This window comes from Monodon monoceros, unplaced genomic scaffold (assembly GCF_005190385.1).
Source record: "Monodon monoceros isolate NGI ecotype Baffin Bay Population unplaced genomic scaffold, NGI_Narwhal_1 Super_Scaffold_19, whole genome shotgun sequence".
NCBI classification, from domain to species: domain Eukaryota; kingdom Metazoa; phylum Chordata; class Mammalia; order Artiodactyla; family Monodontidae; genus Monodon; species Monodon monoceros.
The window spans coordinates 12,841,972-12,864,240 of record NW_021703775.1 but is presented as its reverse complement, the minus strand read 5'-3'; the positions used below and the strand labels follow the sequence as shown (position 1 = coordinate 12,864,240).

Genomic DNA, 22,269 nt, shown 5'->3' with positions numbered 1-22,269 from the left:
ACCCTAACTCCAGTCACTTCCTTCCTTTCTCAGTGGTTATTGACAGCAGCCTCCTGGGTACTCCAGGGCCAGCTGGACCTGAAGTCGTCAAGACCCAGGCCCTATCCTCAAGGGCACACACTTGTGCGGGTGAAGGAAAGTTAACTGACAGTGGCACATAGTCTGATGCTGAGGAAGGTGAGCTGGGGCGCCAGCCTGGACCGGGGACAAAGCGAGACCTTGACCTTCAGAGTCTGGAAGAGCTGAGAAGATTAGGGTGCTCTCTCTACCCCCCCCACCCCCGATGTATAATTTCTGTTAAAATAACACTGAAATGGGGAGTTAGCAGAAGATCAACAAAGATGCCCGCCCACTTGGAAGCTGTGTGTGTGTGTGAGTGTGTGTGCCCCCTCACCCTGCTCTCCCCTCCTGCTGTGCGGTGCCCTGCAGCTCTGTCTGCCGGTGGTGCAGTCGAGGTCTGGGCAGAGACACTTGTCAGGGTGATCTTGCTGTTCAAGTGCAGGTTAGCAGAGGAAGCGGGGAGTGGGAAGGTGGGGGAGGAGGAGAGCTGGGTATGTGAGGGCCTGCGGGGCAGAGGGAACATGGGGAGGGTGGTGGGAGAAGGTCACAATATCAACAAGGACCTAGACCCGCAGGCAGGCCGTGTGGGTCACCCTAAAAGCCTGGAGTTTACCAAAGAGGGGATGGAGTGTCCTTGGAGTTCTAAAGAAGGCCATGGGGCAGGGATACTTTCAGCATGCAAAGCCAATCTCCTTTCCAACCTATTCCTGCCTCAGCTCCCTTACCCATCGCTGGGGACCGGCACTGCTGAGCTGGGTTCAGAGTTCAAGGGGCTGCTCCTACAGCCCAGCCAGAGGCCAGAGTCTCCCTCCATATTTCCTAACCAGGAGCAACCGCTGAGGCCTGAGCGTACCCAGGGCAGACCTGGGGAGACCACACTTTAGTGTGAGCTTTTTTCTTTTTGAAGTGAAATTCACAAAACACAAAGTTACCATTTAAAAATGGATATAATCCAGTGGTAGTTAGTACCTTCATGATGTTGTCCAGCCACCGCCTCTATTTAATTCCAAATCATTTTCATCTCCCCAAAGGAAATCTCTGTCCCAATTAAGCAGTCTCTCCTTATTGCTCCCTTCCCCCCTCCAACCCCTGGTAACCACTAATCTTCATTTTCTCTCTATTGATTTACATATTCCGAATATTTCGCATAAACAGAATCGTACAATATGTGGATTTTTGTGTTTGGCTTCTTTCACTTGCAGTAATGATTTTGAGGTTCATCCATTTTGTAGCATGTATCAGTACTTCATTCCTTTTTTATGGCTGAGTAATATTCTGTTGTACATATATACAACATTACGTTTATCCCCTCATCTATTAATGGACATTTGGGTTGTTTCTACTTATTTGGCTATTGTCAATAATGCTGCTATAAACTTTCTTGTGTAAGTATGTATGGAGTACTTGTTTTCAGCTCTTTTGGGTCTATACCTGGGAGTATAATTGCTAGGTTCTATGGTAATTCTGTGTTTAACTTTTTGAGGAGCTGCCAAACTGTTTCTATAGCAGCTGTGCCATTTTACATTTCCACCAACAGTGTATGAGGGCTCCAGTTTCCCCACACCCTCACCGACACCTGTTACTTTCTGTTCTTTTTTATTTATTTATTTTTAATATATCCATCCCAGTGGCTGTGAGGTAGTATCTTATTGTGGTTTATTTTTGTTTTTATTGTGGTACGTGGGCCTCTCACTGTTGTGGCCTCTCACACTGCGGAGCATAGGCTCCAGACGCGCAGGCTCAGCGGCCATGGCTCACGGGCCCAGCCGCTCCACGGCACGTGGGATCTTCCCAGACCGGGGCACGAACCCACGTCCCCTGCATCGGCAGGCGGACTCTCAACCACTGCGCCACCAGGGAAGCCCCCTTATTGTGGTTTTGATTTGCATTTTCTTAATGGCTAATGATGTTAAACATCTTTTCATATGCTTCTTGTCTATTTGTATTTCTTATTTGTGTGTCTCTTCAAATCCTTTGCTCATCAAAAAGATTAGGTTGTCTTTTTGTTGTTGAATTATAAGAACTCTTTATATATTCTGGATACCAGGCCCTTCTCTGATATATGATTTGCAACTATCTTCTCCCATACAGCTGCTTGTCTTTTCACTTTGTTAATAATGTCCTTTGATGCACACAACTTTCTAATTTTGATGAAGTCCAATATTTCTATTTTTCTCTTGCTGCTCATGCTTTTGGTGTCATATTTCAAAATCAATTGCTAAATCCAGGGTCATGAAGATCTACCCTGATGTTTTCTTCTAAGAGTTTTATAGTTTTAGCTCTTATAATTCAGTTATTGATCCACTTTGAGTTTACGTTTATACATGGTGTGAGGTAGGGGTCCAACTTCATCCTTTTGCATGTGGATATCAAGTTGTTCTGGCATCATTTGTTGAAGAAACTATTCTACCCCCATTGAATAGTCTTAGTATGCTTGTTGAAAGTCAGTTGACCACAGAGGTATGGGCTTATTTCTAGACTCTCAATTCTATTTCATTGATGTATATGTCTGTCCTTATGCCAGCAACACATCATTTTGATCACTGTAGTGTGATAGTCAAGTTTATGTCAACTTGACTAGGCCACGGATGCCCAGATATCTGTTTAAACATCACTTCTGGGTGTGTCTGTGAGATTGTTTCTAGAAGAGAGTAGCATTTGAATTAGTGGATTGCTTAAAGCAGATGGTCCAACTTAGTGTGGGTGAGTAACATCCAATGTGTTGAGGGCCTGAATAGAACAAAAAGGTGAAGGAAAGTTGGATTTGCCCTCCTTCTGCCTGTTTGCCTGAGATGGGACATTGATCTTCTCTTGCCCTTAGCACTCCTGGTTCTCAGGTCTTTGAACTAGAACTGGAATCTACACCTTTGGCTCTCAGGCCTTTGAACAACAAAACCCAGGCTTTTTTGGGTCTCCAGCTTACAGACAGAAGTTCATGAGACTTCTCAGCCATCATGCTTGAGACAGCCAATACCTTTAATAAATCATATCTATCTATCTATATCTATATCTATACCTCTTTTTGGTTCTCTTTCTCTGAAGAGCCCTGATTAATACATGTAATATTGTAGTAAGTTTTAAAGTGGAGAAGTGTGAGTTGTCCAACTCTGTTCTTTTAAAATATTGTTTTAACTATCTGGGGCCCCTTATATTTCCATGTGAATTTAAGAGTCAGCTTTTCCATTTCTGCAAAAAAAGCTGTTGAAACTTTAATAGGAATTGCATTGAATTTGTAGATTGCTTTGGGTAGTATTGCCATCTTAACAATATTATGTTTTCCAACCCATGAACATAGAATTTCTTTCCATTTATTTAGGTCTTCTCTAATTTCCTTTAGCAATTTTTTTTTCTTGATTTCAGTGTACAAGTCTTTCACCTTTTTGGTTAAACTTATTCTTTGGTATTTTATTCTTTTGGATGCTATTGCAAATTGAATTGTTTTCTTAATTTCCTTTTTAGATTGCTCACTGCTGGTGTATAGAAACACAACTGATTTTTGTGTATTGATCTTGTACCATGCAACTTTGCTTAATGTTTATTAGCTCTAGTAGTTTTTCTGTGTGTGTGGATTCTTTGAGATTTTCTTCATATAGGATCATGCCATCTCAGAATAGAGATAGTTTTACTTCTTCCTTTCCAATTTGGATGCCTTTATTTCTTTTTCTTATCTAATTGCTTTGGTAAAACTACCAGTATAATGTGGAATAGCAATGGTGAAAGCAAATAACTTTGTTTCAGTTTTGATCTTAGGGGAAAAGCTTTCAGTCTTTCACCATCAAGTGTAATGTTGGCTATGGTTTTGCTGTACACATAAGTGTATACTATCGTGTTGAAGAAGTTCCCATCTATTGCTAATTTTCTGAGTGTTTTTTATGATGAAAGGTTATTGGATTTTCTCGAATGCTTTTTCTGCTTCAAGTGAGATGATTCTGTGGGTTTTTCCCCCCTTTGTTCTGTTAATGTGGTGTATTACATTGATTAATTTTCTTATGTTGAATGGTCCCTGCATTCCTAGAACAAATCCCACTTGGTCACAATGTGTAATCTTTTTAATATGCAGTTGGGTTTCGTTTGCTAGTATTTTGTTGAGGATTTTTGTATCTATATTCTTAAGGGATATTGGTCTCTAGTGTGACATTTGTACAAGATTGACCACTGAGCTGCTTTGGCCTGTGAATGCTTTTAGAGCTGTAGCCATTCCTGTACTGTAGTCAATGCAGCAGAGGCATTAATGACTGTAAATCATCTAAGCTGAACCACGTTTCCAGTTTTACTCTCCAGCCTCTGCAGGCTGTGCTGATCTAGAAGAGCTTTCTTGCCCTCATGCCATTCATTCAACAAACACGTAGAGGGAGCCATCTAACCCTGTGCTCAGCCCAGGGAAATCAAGATGTATGAGAGCCAGTTCCTGCCCTTCAGGAGCTGCGTCTCCTGGCTGACACAGATGTGTTGCCAGACAATTACAATTGCAGTCAGTTCAAGCTCCACATCACCCATGAACTCCCGTGCTAAAATCCACAGTCCTGATACTTACCTGCCCTGAGTCCTCTGTCCCTGATCCTTCTGTACCCGTCATTCTCAGCGGGTGGTTGCAGGGAAGGGAGGCAAGTATGGTGTCGGGAAAGGAGGGGACCCTTCTAGCCCTGCCACTCACCATCTGGGTAACTCGGGTACATTTACTCAACTCTTTGAGCCCCAGTTTTCTCAATTGTATACTGGAAAAAATGATCCTAACGTTGCGGGGGACAGTGATGCAGACACATGAACTTTCTAGTAAAGAACTTTCAAGTTAAGGGGCTCAGATGATGTGAAGTGTATCTGAAACAGCCTGAAACAGGTTATTGCTTCCTGATGAAACACAACTAGCCCAGACACTCCTAGAAAGCCCAAGCCATTCAGCCTAAAAACTTTCCCAACCTCCAGACACAGCTTTAGATATACTAACTATTCATAACCAGATTGCACCCTCCCCAAATTATTCCTTATTTGAATCTTTACCTTATACCTCAACATGTCAGCCTGTATTTGAAACATATAAGGCGTGGTTTAGGCTGGTGTTTCCCTCCCTGTCGTTATTCACCCCTCACCTTTATTTTTCCAGATTTATGTATTCCAGGATGGCATTTTCTTTAAATCGACCTAAAAAGAAAAGCTCAAGTAAATTAATTTTTTTTAAAGTCTAATAACAAGTGCCATAAATGGAAAGTAACTGTTACATACATGCAAACAAAAGCTGAAGTCAGCAGGGGAGGTTAACAGCCCTAGAGAGGGGTGTAAAGACACATTAGCACTGAATGGAGCCTCTCTCCTTGCACAAGGAGCGGAGGAGAGCTGTGAACCGCCTTCTCCCTGTGTCATTCAATGTTGTTTGATGCTGTGTTTGTGCATTGCCTAAAGTAGCATTCGGAAACAAAGGTGGGAAGAGCACTGGGTCAGGTCTCAGAGGATCTGGGTTGGAATTGTTGCTTGGTTCTTCCAGCCCCTGAGGTCTTGAGCTCCTCCTTTGATAAATGGAGGTAAGATACCAGCCTTGTTTGTCTCACTGGGTTGTCTTCAGGGACAAAGGAAATCAGGGACTCGATTTCTAAATTTTTGTTCAGTTGAACTTGAAGGCTAAGCCGGGCATTCTCAGAGGGAGCAGAAACCTCTGGGAAGGGGGCACATTTTGTAGATTTATGGGGGCCTATGTTGATCGTCTGTGTTTGGGGTAGGGAGAGGGAACTACCGGCATTTAGTGGATGGGGACTAAGGATGCCAGATGTTCTACAAATGTGGGATGATACCAAACAGCAAACAATGGACACTCCAACAACCTGCAAGACTCTCAAAGTCCAACCGGACCCACATCCAGGGGGGTTACCTGCTCATCATGACCCAATCCCAGAAATGAGCTCTATTATATATACCTCCACAAAGCCTTCCTTCCTACTTTCCTTCTTTGTATCTCACTTGTATTTCATTCTCTGCTTTATCTCAGTGCCTAGAACAATGACAGGAATTCAGTATTTGTTAACTACATGAATAGATAAATGCCTATTTTCCTATTAGGTTGTTCATATTTTCTTATTAAATGGTAGAAGCTATTTGTCTATTAGGATTATATCATTCAGGGCCAGATCAAGAGACAAACCATACCAGTAATTTATACAGAGAAAATTAGATATAAAGAATTTTTAACTAATAAAAGGTGGTTAACAACCAAAAGGGGTATAAAAAAACTACAGCAGGCAGACTTCCCTGGTGGTCCAGTGGTTAAGACTCCGCACTTCTACTGCAGGAGGCATGGGTTCGACCCCTGATGGGGGAACTAAGGTCTCACGTGGTACGGCCAAAAAATAAGAAAAAAAAAAAAGACTGAGATAGGGATTGGCGAGCTTTTCGTGTAAAGGGCCAGGTGGTGAATAGTTTAGGTTTTGTGGAATAAGAGGCACAATCAAGGATATTATGTAGGTACTTATATGACAACACAGAAAACAAATTTCCACAATCTTTGTATTGATGAAATGAAAACTATAATAATAATTGAGTATAAGCTTTGTAACCAAGTTCTTTAATGAGAAGAATGGGATCCACTGTTTGGGGATAACATTTTGCTTCTTTGGGGTTCCAGCGTGAAAACGGTTCTTTGATGAAGGGCTGTACACGAAACAGGCAGATGGCTGGATCTGGCCTGCAGGCTGAAGGTTGCCCACCCTTGACGGTTAAGGGAGGGTGAACAGCGGAGAGAAACTTGGAAAAGGGCCTCCCATGACTGAGGTTCAGAGCTCTGCAGAGAGAACATAGATCTCTCAGGTCACACAGCCCCCCAGTGACAAAGAAATATGTCAGAGGGCTTGGGCTGCCGCTAGATCAAACACACGCAAAGGCAAGAGTTGCTGCCCGGGAAAACTGGCAAACCTGGGAAAGGGAAGAAAGTCCCTCCAGCTCCCAGTTTATGGTGTCCCTCCAGCGCCCTCTACTGGCAGAGACTAACTAGCCGGCTGGCAAAGGAGACACGTTTACAGGGCCCAGTTTCACAAAGCGGAGCAAAGAAGCTGCTAGGAGCTAAGAGGCAATCATTTGATCACGGGCACAAGAGATATTAGTAGAGAGTGTTGCAAATATTTCTTCCCAATCTGTTTCTTACCTTTAAAATATCTATTTATTGGAAAGGTAGTAGTCTCATACAGTACAAAATTCAAAATAGAAATGTACACTTTGAAAAGTTAGTCTACCAGCTACCTCTGTCTACCCGCTTCCCCCAGCTCAGTTCTTGCCCCCAGAGCCCAGTTACCAGTGTTTCGTGTATCTTTCTGGAGCTGCTCAATGCATATGCACAATGCATATCTTTTCATTTCTGTTTTAAAGAAAATGTACCACAAAATCTTCTGTTATATGCAGAGTTTAAGTGTTTTTGCAAATACACATATTTTTTTTTCTCCTTTTTTTAAAAATTTTTTTTTTTGCGGTACGTGGGCCTCTCACTGTTGTGGCCTCTCCCGTTGCGGAGCACAGGCTCCGGACGCGCAGGCTCAGCGGCCATGCCTCACGGGCCCAGCTGCTCCGCGGCATGTGGGATCTTCCCGGACCGGGGCGCGAACCCGTGTCCCCCACATTGGCAGGCGGACTCTCAACCACTGCACCACCAGGGAAGCCCTATTTTTTTCTTCTTTTATGGCCCCTGGCTAACGTGTCTTGTTCAGGAAAGCCATTCATATTCCAAGATTGAAAACAATTTTCCTCTATTTTCTTCTAATACTTTTCTATTTTGGTTTTAAATTGACATCTTTAAACCAACTGGGTTTTTATATTTGAACAGAGTCTGAGGTGGGGATCTAATTTTATTTTCTTTGAAGTATGGCTATTGAATTGCTTCAATACCATTTAATCCAGCCTTTCCAATGGATCCAAATCATTTCATATCAAGGTCCCAGATCTCCAGCATCAGTAACAACCACCGAGGACAGCTTCATCCCACAAGTCCCACTCGTGGGTGCTATGTTTGCCAGGATGCTTCTTCTCTCTCCTGGACCTTCTTCCCTCCTTCGTGAGGTCCCAATCATGGGTGCTCTTCTTTCTGTACTTGCACTTCTCTGTGCTTCCTGGCACCACTCTGGCCTTCCTCCTGTTCTCCTTGTGGGTCTCTTCATCCTCTTCATCCCTGTGGTGCTTCCTCTTCCACGATACCTGCTCCTCATTGCCATGTCCTCCTCCCTTCTCCCTGGACCTTCCCGTCCAGCGTCCGTCTTGATCTCCTGCCTGATGGACGCCGGTGTGGTCCTCTGAGAAGCAGCTGGCCTCTTCTCTGTGTTGTGCTGTGTGTGGGCCAGTGGTCATTCCTCGCACAGGTGGGCTTGGAAACCACCGGATATTGAAGAAATGGTCGTGTTTTTTCTGACAGTGATTTACAGGTTCCAGTCTTTGCCGGAAGTGATGAACATTGGACAGTATGGGTAAGTGGCTTTCCACTGTTTTCGGCCTTTTGTAGGAACGGGGGGACTTGTGGGGCCTCCAGAAGGCGAATCTCTGCTCCAGCATTGGAGGTCTGGGTGCAGTGTGGTCCTTTTCTCTGTACACAGAGTCTTCCGTCCCCTTTCTAAAGCGAACCTCTGGTTGTAATCCTCTGGCTCTTTGCTTTCTAATATAATCCTGAAGTTCATGTTGAAAAGAGTCAGAAGTCTTAGAATTTTCCACTATATTGACTATGGATGAAACTCTGCCAAGGAAGATGAAACTTTCTGTTAATTGTTTTGCTATAAATGTATGCTTTTTGCAAAGATCAGGTTCTCCAGTTTCTAGTGGAGATTATATTATAATCGTGTGCTGTAAATGCCATGTAGCCATTGATGTTGAAAATATATGGTTTTGAAGCAAACAACCCAATTGAAAAACGGGCAGAAGACCTTAATAGACATTTCTCCAAAGAAGACATACAGGTGGCCAGTAGGCACATGAAAAGATGCTCGACATCACTAATTATTAGAGAAATGCAAATCACAACTACAATGAGGTACCACCTCACACTGGTCAGGATGGCCATCATCAAAAAATCTACAAACAACAAATGCTGGAGAGGGTGTGGAGAAAAGGGAACCCTCCTACACTGTTAGTGGGGGAATGTAAGTTGGTGCAGCCACTATGGAAAACAGTACGGAGGTTCCTCAAAAAACGAAAAATAGAGTTACCATATGATCCAGCAATCCCAGTCCTGGGCAGATACCCGGACAAAACTAACTCAAAAAGATACATGCACCCCCTATGTTCATAGCAGCACAATTCACAATAGCCAAAACATGGAAACAAACTAAACGTCCATCGACAGATGAATGGATGAAGAAGATGTGATACATATATACAATGGAATACTACTCAGTCATAAAAAAGAACAAAATAATGCCATTTGCAGCAACATGGGTGCAACTAGAAATTATTACACTCAGAGAAGTAGGTCAGAAAGAGAAAGACAAATGCTATATGATATCACTTATATGTGGAATCTGAAATATGGCACAAATGAACATATCTACAAAAACGGAAACAGACTCACAGACATAGAGATCAGACCTGTGGTTGCCAAGGGGGAGGAGGGGAAGGAGAGGGATGGACTGGGAATTTGGGGTTGGTAGATACACACCATTACATTTCGAACGCATAAACAATAAGGTCCTACTGTATAGCGCAGGGAGCTATATCCAATCTCTTGGGATAAACCAAGACTATTAAAGAATATTAAAAAAGGAATGTATATATGTATAAAACTGAGTCACTTTGCTGTACAGCAGAGATTGGCACAATACTGTAAATGAACTATACTTCGATACGAAAATATATGATTTTGACATAGACTGAGAATCATAAAATATAATGGACTAAGAAAGTGAGTCTTAAAGCACTGTGTAAATTTGAGGATCTGGAAATATATCATTAATATCTAAAATTTATCAGCGGTTATTGTTAGGTTTGGGGATTATAGATGGCTTTAGTCTTTCTACTTAATTGTACTTCGTGGGGTTTTTGCCATAAATAATATAATGTGTAATAAAAATAAGAAAATCAAGTCATTTTAAGAAAATAGAGAGAACCTCAGGCAAATAAATTAAACTAAAATTATTTGTAAATTCTACAGAAACAGAACTGGCTAGTCCCTGTGCTTATGTGCCAAGAAAGAAATAATAGGGATCATCATACATTTTCTCTCTCTCTCTCTTTCACACACACACACACACACACACACACAATGTGTATGTATATACACACACACACAGGAATACTTTCATCTCATAGCTGGGGTTAAAGAACAGAGGACGATGCCACTTATTCTGATTAAAATCTGGACCTATTATTACTCCTATTTTACAGATGAGGAAACCGAGTTAGAGTTTAAATAACTTACTTAAGATCACACAGCCAGAAAGTGGAAGAGCCAAGATTTGAACCCAGGCAGAGGGTCCACAGCCTGCTCACTTAACCAGTCCAATATTGGTACCAACCTTCTAGGTGTTATGAGGACTCAAAGAGTGATGGGTACAGAGCAACTGGGCAGTGCCTGTCAGTTATGAATATTCTCATTAGGGTGCTGGAATGACAGCCAGCAGCATTGAATGTGTTACTGGTGGTCTATTCTGAGAACTTTTCTGTTATACTTTAGTGTTTTTATCTCTCCAGTTAATTAAAATAAATACCTGTTTGTGCTAAATGTAAAAAGTCACAGCAGCAATATACACTATAAAATTAAACTCCACTGATTTCACTCTCCGGAGATAACTACTGGACATATTACTGTGTTACTTCAGACTAAAACTCTGTTCAACCAGGCGTGAGGTCAGATCGTACATTCTGGTGCGCAACATAGCTTTTCTTCCCGAACAATATATTCAGACCCATTTTCTGTTTCAGTGCACAAAGGCTCTACCTTACCTTTAAGAGAGCTGCTTGGTGTGACAGAACAGGTGTGGACCATGATTCACCCCCCGCGCCGTGCTGCTGCGAGGCTTGCGGGCATCTTATTTCCCCAACCAGGGATCGATCCTGGGCCCTCTGCTGTGAAAGTGCTGAGTCCTAAACACTGGACCACCAGGGAATTCCCACCCCACTTCCCCCTCCCCTTTTCTCCCCATGATTCTTTTTAAAAACATCATATCTCTGCAAATTTAGGTGCTCCTAGTTTTTAGCTAGGGCCAACAAAGCAGCTGTGTTTTGCAGACACCCAGAGACCTGGTCGGTAGGGTACAGTAGGGTGCTGGCCCAGAGGGGGCGCTGCGGGCTAGGGCCCTCGTCCTTGGAAAGGATCTGCTCCTGAAACACTACTGGCCAGGAGAGAAACCCCCTCCCCTAAATAGAATCTGAAGTGAGGACGAATTTAACAGCAGAGAGGTTCAGTTTTTTGTGAAGGGTTCAGATTGATACTGGATTCTGGCGAAGTGAAATGTAATTTCAGAGAGGCCTCCGGTCACTTCCTCAGCATATGGAAGAATGAGGAAGAGTGAAAATGTGGACAGTGACGATCTGTTAGTTCAGGGTTGAGGGTGAGAGCCTTGGGCATCCAGCCTTCGGGAGGAGGGTGGAATGCAAAGTCCCCCGGAGGACTCGCCTCCCAGGCACGGTGCGGTGCGGGGCTGGGTTCCCGCGCCTTCCGCTTCCGGTCTGCGTGCCTTTGGACAGGTTACAATTGTGGGCAGATGCGGATCTGGAGCCAGGCTGGCCACTTGTGCTGTTGACTTACATCCCTGCCTTATTCTCTCAGGGTCTCAGTTTCCTGTGTGCAGCGAACCCTGGGATGGTGTGATGTTGTATGTTCTCGCCTGCTCACGACGCGTGTTCAGGGAGCACATACCCCGAGCCAGGTGATCTGCTCGGCCCTGGACACATAAGTGAACTAAAGAGACATGTTCTCTGACCTGAGGAAGCTTACAGTGTAGTGTGATGGCCAGAAAATACCCTCCCCCCGCAACGCCCCATGTCCAAATAGCAAAACAGCCATGACAAGTGCCGGTAAGAAGAGAGAGGAGAGGCTCAGGCCTGTCCACTGGGAGGTGGATGGGAGCGGACAGAGGCAAGGGGAAGCAGGCCCTGCCTACATGGGGCTCGGATATACGCAGAAAATGTAGGCACCATGAGATCCACCAAGCCCGGCCTATGTTACCTACTACGCATCTCTGGAATCTACCCACTGCCCTCCCTCCAAGCTGCCGCCTCCCCAGTCCAAGGCCCGTCTCCTCACCGGCGCCACAGATCAGCCTCCATCCCCTTTCACCCACCCTTGAGTTCTTCTCCAGGAAGCAGCCAGCGAAACCTTCGAAATCTTTTTAAAGTCAGTCTGATTACAGCCAGCGCGTTTTCACAGCCGCAGATACCGAGGCCAGACTCCGTATTCATTGTCCTGCGCTATTTCGTACAGGAACCTGAGCACGGGGGTGGGGCTATCCTGGGACCAATTCCCATGGATGCCGAGGGACGACTGGATGTCTCCTACAGCCAAGCCCCTCTGTTTCTTATTGCTCTAAATAGTCCTTAGTAAGTCCCCAGGCCATCCACGTCCGACCTCTACCTATTCCTCAGTTTCCAAGTACCAGCCACAACGGCCACCTCCCTTTTTTTTTCCCAGCCTTTATAGAATCCATGCTCCCTCTGGTCTCTACCTGCAACCCCCATCAACTTCTACCTTTCTTCACAGTCTGCTAGGTTATCGCTTTCTGGCCTACTTCTCAGCCTCATCTCTGTCCCTCTGGCTTTGTTTTTAGCTGGAATGCTCTATATGAAGACAAACTTGGCCACACTATAGGGTAGGAAGCAAAATTTGCCCCCCAAAATCCAAAAAACAAGAAAACCCACATCCAGTTGAAACCAAACTCTCTAAGGCATTTCCTTCTGCTCAGAGCTGCCATCCCCCCACGGAGATTCCAGTCCACTCTCCTCCAAGGGGACTTGTGGGGAGTTTGGGGGGCTCGCACTGCCTGCAGGCTCTGTCTCCCTCAACTCCATCCCTTCTTCTTTGACTCCGACCAGAACCCCAGGAGACACTCGCCGCTCCCCTGCTTCCCTCACACCGCATGGGCAGCACCATCAGCAGCAGGTCCAGGCTGCTCTGCTTTCAAAATGCATCCAGGCCACTGCGACCGGTGTGACATGATATCTCATTGTAGTTTTGCAACCTAAGTGTCCATCACTGGATGAATGGATAAAGAAGATGTGGCACATATATACAATGGAATATTACTCAGCCATAAAAAGAAACGAAATTGAGTTATTTGTAGTGAGGTGGATGGACCTAGAGTCTGTCATACAGAGTGAAGTAAGTCAGAAAGAGAAAAACAAATACCGTATGCTAACACATATATATCGAATTTAAGGGAAAAAAATGTCATGAAGAACCTAGGGGTAAGACAGAAATAAAGACACAGACCTACTAGAGAATGGACTTGAGAACACGGGGAGGGGGAAGGGTAAGCTGTGACAAAGTGAGAGAGTGGCGTGGACATATATACACTACCAAACGTAAAATAGATAGCTAGTGGGCAGGAGCCTCATAGCACAGGGAGATCAGCTCGGTGCTTTGTGACCACCTAGAGGGGTGGGATAGGGAGGGTGGGAGGGAGGGAGACGCAAGAGGGAAGAGATATGGGAACATATGTATATGTATAGTTGATTCACTTTGTTATAAAGCAGAAACTAACACACCATTGTAAGGCAATTATACTCCAATAAAGATGTTAAAAAAAAAAATGCATCCAGGATTGGACCACGTCCACACAAGCTGCTCCTGCCGGGGCAGGACCACATCTCTGCTGAATCACGGCTGTCAGCTCTTAACTGGCCTTCTAGCGCCTGCTTGCTGAGTCTGTTTCTAAACCAGCAGCCAGAATAATTCTTTTTTTTTCTTTTCTTTTTTTTTTTTGCGGTACGCGGGCCTCTCACTGCCGCGGCCTCTCCCGTGGCGGAGCACAGGCTCCGGACGCGCAGGCTCAGCGGCCATGGCTCACAGGCCCAGACGCTCCGCGGCATGTGGGATCTTCCCGGACCGGGGTACGAACCCGCGTCCCCTGCATCGGCAGGAGGACTCTCAACCACTGCGCCACCAGGGAAGCCCCAGAATAATTCTTTGAATGTAATGTAATCCTGGCTAATATCACTCCTCTGCTCAAAATCCCTCAGGTCTGCTCCTTCACCCTGAAGGAAGCCCAAATCCCCAAGGGTGCCTACAAAGCCCAGCCACTATTGGTTGTCTCACTGTCCTGCGGTGTCTGGTTTCTCTCTGGTGACACTCCCCTTGCTCCTCCTTTGCAGCCACAGTTCTCCCAAGGGACACGCAGGCATACTCTAGCCTCGGGGCCTTTGTACTTCTTCTCTGAGCCAGCAAAGCTCTTTACCTATGTATCCCACGGGAGGACTCTGCTTTCCCATGCCTTAGTTGGAATGTCACCTTCTCACAGTTTTGACTGCCCTTCCCCCAACCCCCCGGGACACCCTAGGCCACTTCCCTGATTTATTTTTCTCCATGGCACTTACCATCACCGAACACAGTGCTTCCAGATATTGTGGGTCTGGGGTGAGGCCTGAGATTCTGCATTTCTACTGCAGTCCCAGGTGATGCTGAATGCTGCATCTGACATACAATTTAATTGAAAAATTTGGTCTATTTTCCATCTTACCACCCTCGAATAGAAAACCCTCACCAAAGGACTTCCCTGGCGGTGAAGACTCTGCTCTTCCACTGCAGGGGGCGCTGTGTTCGATCCCTGGTTGGGGAACAAAGATCCCGCATGCCTTGCAGTGCTCCAAAAAATTAAAAACTTTTTTAAAAATTAAAAAAAAAAATCCCTCACCAAGCAGATTCCTTATTCACTGCTGTCTCCTCATCATGTCAAATTGTGCTTGACCTAAAGCAGATGCCTAATAAACACTTGCTGAATGAATACAGGAGTGAAGAAGGGCCCTGACCTCTCTCCACACTTCACTTCCACGTATCCAGGTCCCCTGGGAAGCCCAGATCCAAGGAGTCCTAACTGCCTCGGTGGTACTTCTCACCCAGCCTCCTCCTGTTTGCACCTCAAGCCACCATCCCTCCCAACTAGTGCACCCAAGGCCACCAAACAAGAGAGCAAAAGAGCAACACGTTTGGTTCACCTCTTACCTGGAGTCACCACCATGTACTAGTTTACTGAGAGAAATTTCCACAAACAGATGGAACCTCACTTCCTCTAGCCTACAAGTCTTTGGGGTTGTGTAAGTAGAAGATCTGTGGGCCCACCGAGAGCAGAGTTTCGCCTGCCAAGAACCTCAAAAGGAAAGAAGGAAGGAAGGAAAGAAGGAAGGAGCCCTAGCTAGGGGTAGGTTTTACTCAGCTCCAGGAGAAGAATCCCAACTTCTTTGCAGCTCAAACTTCTCTGCCAGGTCCCCTGCGAGCAGGGAAGCTGGGAAGCAGGAAGCCATGCCTCTTTGTCTCAGGCTTTTGAGTTTTAGAGCCTCATCATCTCATAGCTCCAGGCTCTCAGGAGAAACAAATCCAATCACAGTTCTTAAGGTGATTTAGGAACACTTAAGCTCATCACCTTGGGATACAGTCTATAACCTAAACCCTATTATTCTATCCTGTTTGAAGAGTTTAGTTTGAAACATTTTAAAAATAAAACATGCCATTCTCAAATTGTAAAATATAGCACACATGCATAAATGTGCATGAAACAAATCTACAGCACGATGATTTATCACAAAGGAAATGTCTACCAAACCACCGTTCAGGCTGGTAAATAAAACACTGCCTCATCCCAGAAGCCTGGCTCCTTTCCTTCTTAATCTTAACTTCTGCACTTGTCCTTCACTAGGATGATTTTTATGGTAATCTCATCCTTCCTCTTTACAGTTTATTACTTAAATATAAATCTCAAAATATGCTAGTTTTGCCTGGTTAATTTTGTTTGAACTTTATATAAGTGGAATTATATACTTCTTTTGTTCTGAATTTCAACACAGTGCATTCATTTTCATGGCTGTATGGTATTCCCTTCTATGAGAAAAAATACATACATACATACATACATACATGATCACAGATCATTTATCCATTCATGGGCATCGTGAGTGTTTCCAGTCCAGGGCCATTTTAAACAACACTGCCATGAATATTCTTACGTACATCTCCTGACATACATAAGCCTGCATTCCTATAGACTGTAGGCCCAGCAAAGGAATGTCCACTTTACACGTTATACAGCATGACACATTCAGTTTTATCAGACAGAGTAACACCAAATGTTTTTCAAGTGGCTCTATCAATTTAAATCCTCCCCCAGAAGATTTTGAGTGCTTCACATTCTTTCTAACACTTGGAATGATCTGAACTTAAATTCTGTATCTAATTACAACAATTAAAATCCAATATTTCCATGTTTACAATGATTCTGAGTACCTTTCCTAATATCTGTTGGCCATTTGGAATTTTTCTTTGTCAAGTGCTGGTCGAGGTCTCTGGAACATTCTCCTGTTGCCTTGTTTGCATTTTTCCTTACCTGTATTCTGAAGATGAGCCCTTTGCTGGCTCTATCTGTATGAGATCTCTTACTCTGTGCCTTGCATTTTCATTCTCTTGGCAGTATCTTTTGATGAACAGACGTTCTTCATTATAATGTTGTCAAACTTAGCAATTAAACTATTAGAGTTAGAACTTTTCTTGTGTCATATTTAAGATGTAATTTCCTAACCCTAGACCAGAGTTTCTCCACTTCAGCACTACTGACATTTTGGGTTAGGTAACTTTTAGTTGTAGAGGTTGTCCTGTGCATTGTAGGATGTATGGCAGCATCCCTAGTCTCTACCGGCTAGATGCCAGTAGCAACCATCTACCCCCAGTTTTAACAACAAAAAATGTCTCCAGGGATTGTCAAATGTCCCCTGGGGGGGCAATATTGTCCCTGACTGAGAACCATTGCCATAGATCGTAAAGATATATTCTCATAGGATGTCTTGTAAAAGCGTCATGGATGTATGATTCAACTGGAATCGATTTTTGTCCAAGCTGTGAGGTAGGCATCCTACTTCATTTGTTTTCCCATACAGAGACTGTATTTCCTCAACACAGTTTATTGAGAAGTCTGTCTTCCTCGCTGCTCTGAAGTGCTGCTTTCACTACATTAAAAAAACAAAATTCAACTGAGTAAATTTGAAGATCAAATTGGCTTTATTCAATAATCTGGCAGCTTCCCTTCTAGCAAATAGAAAGGGGCTCTGAGGAGTTGAACAAAATGGAAGGTTTTCATAGACAGAAGGAGGGTGGGACAAGGAAGTTAAGAGTGGATCATTTCAGGCAAGGTCACTGTCCCTTAGAGGAAGGCAGGGGAGTTTAGGCAGGTTACCTCACTGGAGCTGACCAGGTAATTCCAGACGGACTGGTTTAAAATTCCACTCCTGGGAGAGGCTGAAACTGTGATCACGTTAGGTATTAAGTCTCTGTGGGGCTTAGCACAGGTGATTCCATCTTCGGCTTGTTTCTTTGAACAATTATTGACCAAATGTCCATCTGTTCATGGCTCTGCTTCTGGGTTCTGTTGTATCTTTGCACCAATACCACTCTGTCTTAATTACTATCGTTCATAATAAGTCTTAAATAGCTTCCAGAGCAAGTCCTCTCCCTAGCTTTTCCTTATCTGAGTATGTTTGGATTATTCTTGGCATTTTGATTTCCTTAAATCTTAAATTTCGCTCATCAATTTCCAAAAAACACTTGCGATTTTGCTTGGGAGTCATTGAACCTTTAGATCAGTTTGAGAACTGACATCTTTCCAATATTACATCTCTCAACATATGGATGTAGTTTGTGTCTCTACTTATTTGGCTATTCTTTATTATTCTGTATTCCTGTGGACAGACTTTGTCCTCTAAACCTCTCCTGGTCACAGAATCATGAAAGGCCAGAACTTTTTTTTTAAAAATTAATTAATTAATTAATCTTATTTTTGGCTGCATTGGGTCTTCATTGCTGCGCGTGGGCTTTCTCTAGTTGTGGTGAGTGGGGCTTACTCTTCGTTGGGGTACACGGGCTTCTCACTGCAGTGGCTTCTCTTGTTGCAGAGCATGGGCTCTCGGTGCACTGGCTTCAGTAGTGTGGCTCATGGGCTCTAGAGCGCAGGCTCAGTACTTGTGGCACACGGGCTTAGTTGCTCCTTGGCATGTGGGATCTTCCCGGACCAGGGATCGAACCCGTGTACCCTGGGTTGGCAGGCGGATTCTTAACCACTGTGAAAGGCCAGAACTTTTAAGCCCTGGGCTCAATGTCACCTGTGATACTTGTGGAATCTGTGGGCTTGTGTACTAATTTATGTCAGGCTTCATTTCAAGTAGCTTTGAGGCAGTTCACAAAAATAAGAACTTTATTTGAAGAATGTTTGCAATGGGAGAAACCAGAGAAAGGAAGTTAAGGTGGGTCGGATTCTGACACCAATTCCACCAAGCAGTTCACTCCATTCTGACTTTATCTTCTGGGAAATAGCATCAGATCCCACAGGCTAAAGGCTCAGTCCAAAAGACTCCCTGGTGATCTCCGCCCCCTTCAGAGGCCAATCACAAGTTCAAGTTGTCACCTATGCAGTTACAGATCATATGATTCAACAGCTGCCTCCCGGGGTTTTGTTAATTTGCTAGAGCAGCTCAAAGAATTCAGAGAAACATTCTACCTACTAGGTTGCCAGTTTATAATAAAAACACATAACACAGGAACAGCCAGTTAGAAAAGATGGATACCTCATGTCCTTCAATGCAGTCGAAAATGCACACAAGCGGATCTCAGTCCATTTCTTAATTTCAAAACTCCACTTAATGTGACGTTATACAAAGCAAAGAGCATGTCAAATATTACGCTGAAAGAAACAGATTAACATCTGAGTCCTCAGACCCCGCCCCTCTCTAGGTCCTCCCTTCTTTCATGCAACCTTAGTTCACCTCATCCTCGGTCTAAATCTCACCTCCTTTTTTTTTTAAAATTTTTGGCCTCGCCGAGTGGCCTGCGGCATCTTAGTTCCCCCACCAGGGATGGAACCCATGCCTCCTGCAGTGGATGCGCGAAGCCTTAACCACTGGACCTCCACGGAAGTCCTCTCACCTCCTTTCTTATGTGAATACTATACCGAAAACATTAGCCTCTTTCGCAGACATCTTTGTTCGCTTCCTGATTGATCAGTGACTTCTCGCGTCCGTTCTTGCGCGCGTCTCCCCAGGGTTGAAGCGCCAGTTAATTTGCATGTCCTGCCCACTGTCCGCCCCTGAGGGGCGTGGCCACCACAGCTGTAGCCTCAGCGATCGCCGCCTTCTTAGGGGAAAGTCGTTTGAGACGCTCTGGGGCGATCCTAGTGCGGGGTGAGACACAAGTTCTGTCCGGAACTGAGGGGAATCTGGGGTTGGGTGGCGGTAAGAGTAGGAAACGAAGCTGCTTCGTGCAGAGCTGTCAGCACTCACCAGAAGACAGTGTGCGCACGGATGTCGCTGACATGAGTTATGATGGAGGACCAGGTGGCCTCGCAGCGCCCTGGGTACGCGAGCGAAGGCAGCAGCGCGACGAAACCAAGGCTGCGGGGCTGCACCGAAGGGCGCCGCTTGGGGTCGTTTCTCACTCGCCAGAGACCTTGGGCGGGGAGTGAAATGGAGGGGAGACCTGGGAGGGCGAGAGAAGCCAGGCTTGCGGGGGAGCTCACAGTTGCTAGGTTCCGGCTGCTGCAGATGCGGAAATGAGGTCCCCTTGAGGCGGAGCCTGCTGCTTGGAGGGGAACCTTCTAGCCCATCCAGTCCAACGCCCTTCTTTTCCGCCTAGAAACCGCCCGTTACTCCCTTTCCTATTAGACCAAGGTTACACCTCACTTTCCAAGTCCCTCCAGGACTCTGCCCACCGTCCTCTGCATATTCTCTCATACACCGTGGGGCCAGTGACTCCTTCCTTCCCTTCAAAGTCTGTGGTAAACCCAGTTCCTCACCCTTGGCCCCTTGGGGAAGGCAGCACCTATCTGCCAGGTACCGCGACCCAGCACAGCTCCTCCTGGACTCCAGCTCCCTAAATGGGGGGTGAGGATTGAGGGGAGGTGTTTCAAACTTCAGACCTGGAAGGAGATGGGCCTGGGCTCCAGAGTAACCCTGGACAAATTAATCTCTCTGAGCCTCAGCTTTCTTCCGCTTCTTCCATGTAAAATGGTGGGAGTAATGGCAGTTCCCTTTGTGGTGGCCGTGGGCATGAGGTACACAAGGATGTACAACATCTGCCAGGACCCAGGGCCCAGTCGGTGTCCACTGTTATTAGGGACTCTGGTCTTCAGGCAACCTGTGATACATTTCTTTGATTTGGACATCCATCCTGCCTGGGAGGGTTGTCCTTTTCTTTGGCTTGTTTCTTTCTTTTTTTTAAAAAAAAAAATTAATTAATTAATTATTTTTGGCTGCTTTGGGTCTTCGTTGCTGCACGCGGCCTTTCTCTAGTTGCGGCGAGCGGGTGCTACTCTTCCTTGCAGTGTGCAGGCTTCTCTTGTTGCAGAGCATGGGCTCTAGGCACGCAGGTTCAGTAGTTGTGGCACATGGGCTCAGTAGTTGTGGCTCGCGAGCTCTAGAGCGCAGGCTCAGTAGTTGTGGTGCACGGGCTTAGTTGCTCCGTGGCATGTGGGATCTTCCCGGACCAGGGATCAAACCCGTGTCCCCTGCATTGGCAGGCGGATTCTTAACCACTGCTCCACCAGGGAAGCCCTTTGGCTTGTTTCTTGTCTGCAGAGGTCCATACTTTATGTTCCCAGAGGAGCCAGCTAAGTCACTGAGTGCCCCTGCATACATCGCTGGGGGGGGGGGCGCTGGAATGGGGTGGCAGGCGGTGATAGTGGCAGGGAATAGCCTAGAGTGCACTCCCCCCCCACCCCCAATGACTAGTGCTGTGGCCTGGGGCATGCACCTGGTAGCTTGGCCTCTGCTGCCCCAGGCTCCTTCTGGCATTCTAGATTTGAGGACTGCTTACAAAGCACTACAACTGTGTACCCCAGCCTGAGGACGGCCACCATTCCAGCCTGCAGAGGTTGGTTCTTTTTATTATTGAGTATTTATGCTGTGCCAGGAACTTCACATATATTTCCTCATTTAATCCTCAAAAGAGCCCTCCATGAGTAATTGTTTTATCTCTGCATCACAGGTGAAAAAACTGAGACTCAGATTAAGAAACTCACCTAAAGTCATGCAGTATATAGTTTTTGCTGCATTATAAACTGCCACAAAACTTATGATTTAAAACAGCAAACATTTATTTCTCACAATTTTGTGAATTGTTTGGGCTGGCTCAGTGCGGGCTGGGTGGCCAAGATGCCTTGTATCTGGTGAGGAGGAAAAGAGTTCAATGGCACCTGGGTGGTGCAGACGTAGCCACAAGTCTCTCATTATTCAGTACGGCTTGTACGAGGTGGCTGAGCTCCGAAAGCAGCATGAGGGCAAGCACAGGCATTTTCTAAATCCAGCTCGCATCTTATTTGCTGTTCTCCCATTGGCCAAAGCAGGTCACATGGCCAAGCCCAGCCTTATTGGATGGGAAACAAGGGGTGGCTACAGGGAGGGGAAATTATCGCTGTCATTTTCCCCGACAAAGAATCTACCACGCACAGCTTGTTAAGTGCCCAACTGAAATTCAAAGCCAAAGTTGTCAGAGTTGAAAGCTCAACTGTCTTGGGGTCTGAGAATTCAGAACACTCCATGCGTTGCCCAAAGTCAACAGTCAACTGTTTTGCAAATGTGTATACATATTGTTGTCGTTAATAAACAAATAGAGTTTTAAATGTTTGTGCTGCTTCATTGATTCTTCTTCTTTAGAGACTCCAGTATATTTGGATCTCCTTTGCTCATCTCTTATCTTTATCACCTTCTTGCAAGGTGTAAATTTACTTTTGTTGGATTATCTTCATTACTCTCTTTCTTACCGTTTATTTCCCTGTTCTTTCTATGGTGTCTATACTCTCTTGTATTCCTTTTATTTCTGAAATGATTTTTTTTTTCTTTTACTAATTTTTTCCTGTGTCTGTCAAGGTCATTGTTTAGTAACCATGTCTGGCTCAAATTTAATGCTCAATGAATATTTTTGACTAAAAAAATACAATTACTTTTTCTTTACTGCATTATATTTTATTTTTCTTGGAATTAATTGTTGTCTTTTTCAGTTGCATAGTTGTCTGGCCATTTTATTTCAGAGTTCTTTTTCCACTTTATGTGCTTTTCTTAAAGCTTTAATTG

General features: G+C 44.9%; 1 protein-coding gene across 1 annotated transcript; it reads right to left on the bottom strand.

The window, feature by feature from the left end:
- Positions 1-7,983: 7,983 nt before the first annotated feature.
- LOC114900961 (lysine-rich coiled-coil protein 1-like) lies at positions 7,984-8,577 on the bottom strand. Its single transcript, XM_029232526.1, has one exon. It carries the CDS (start codon positions 8,575-8,577, stop codon positions 7,984-7,986), a length of 594 nt encoding a protein of 197 aa, XP_029088359.1.
- Positions 8,578-22,269: the final 13,692 nt, after the last annotated feature.

Bases quoted from the DNA above. Each gene is read 5' to 3' on its own strand.
- LOC114900961 (XM_029232526.1), bottom strand. From the start codon at position 8,577: ATGCTGGAGCAGAGATTCGCCTTCTGGAGGCCCCACAAGTCCCCCCGT.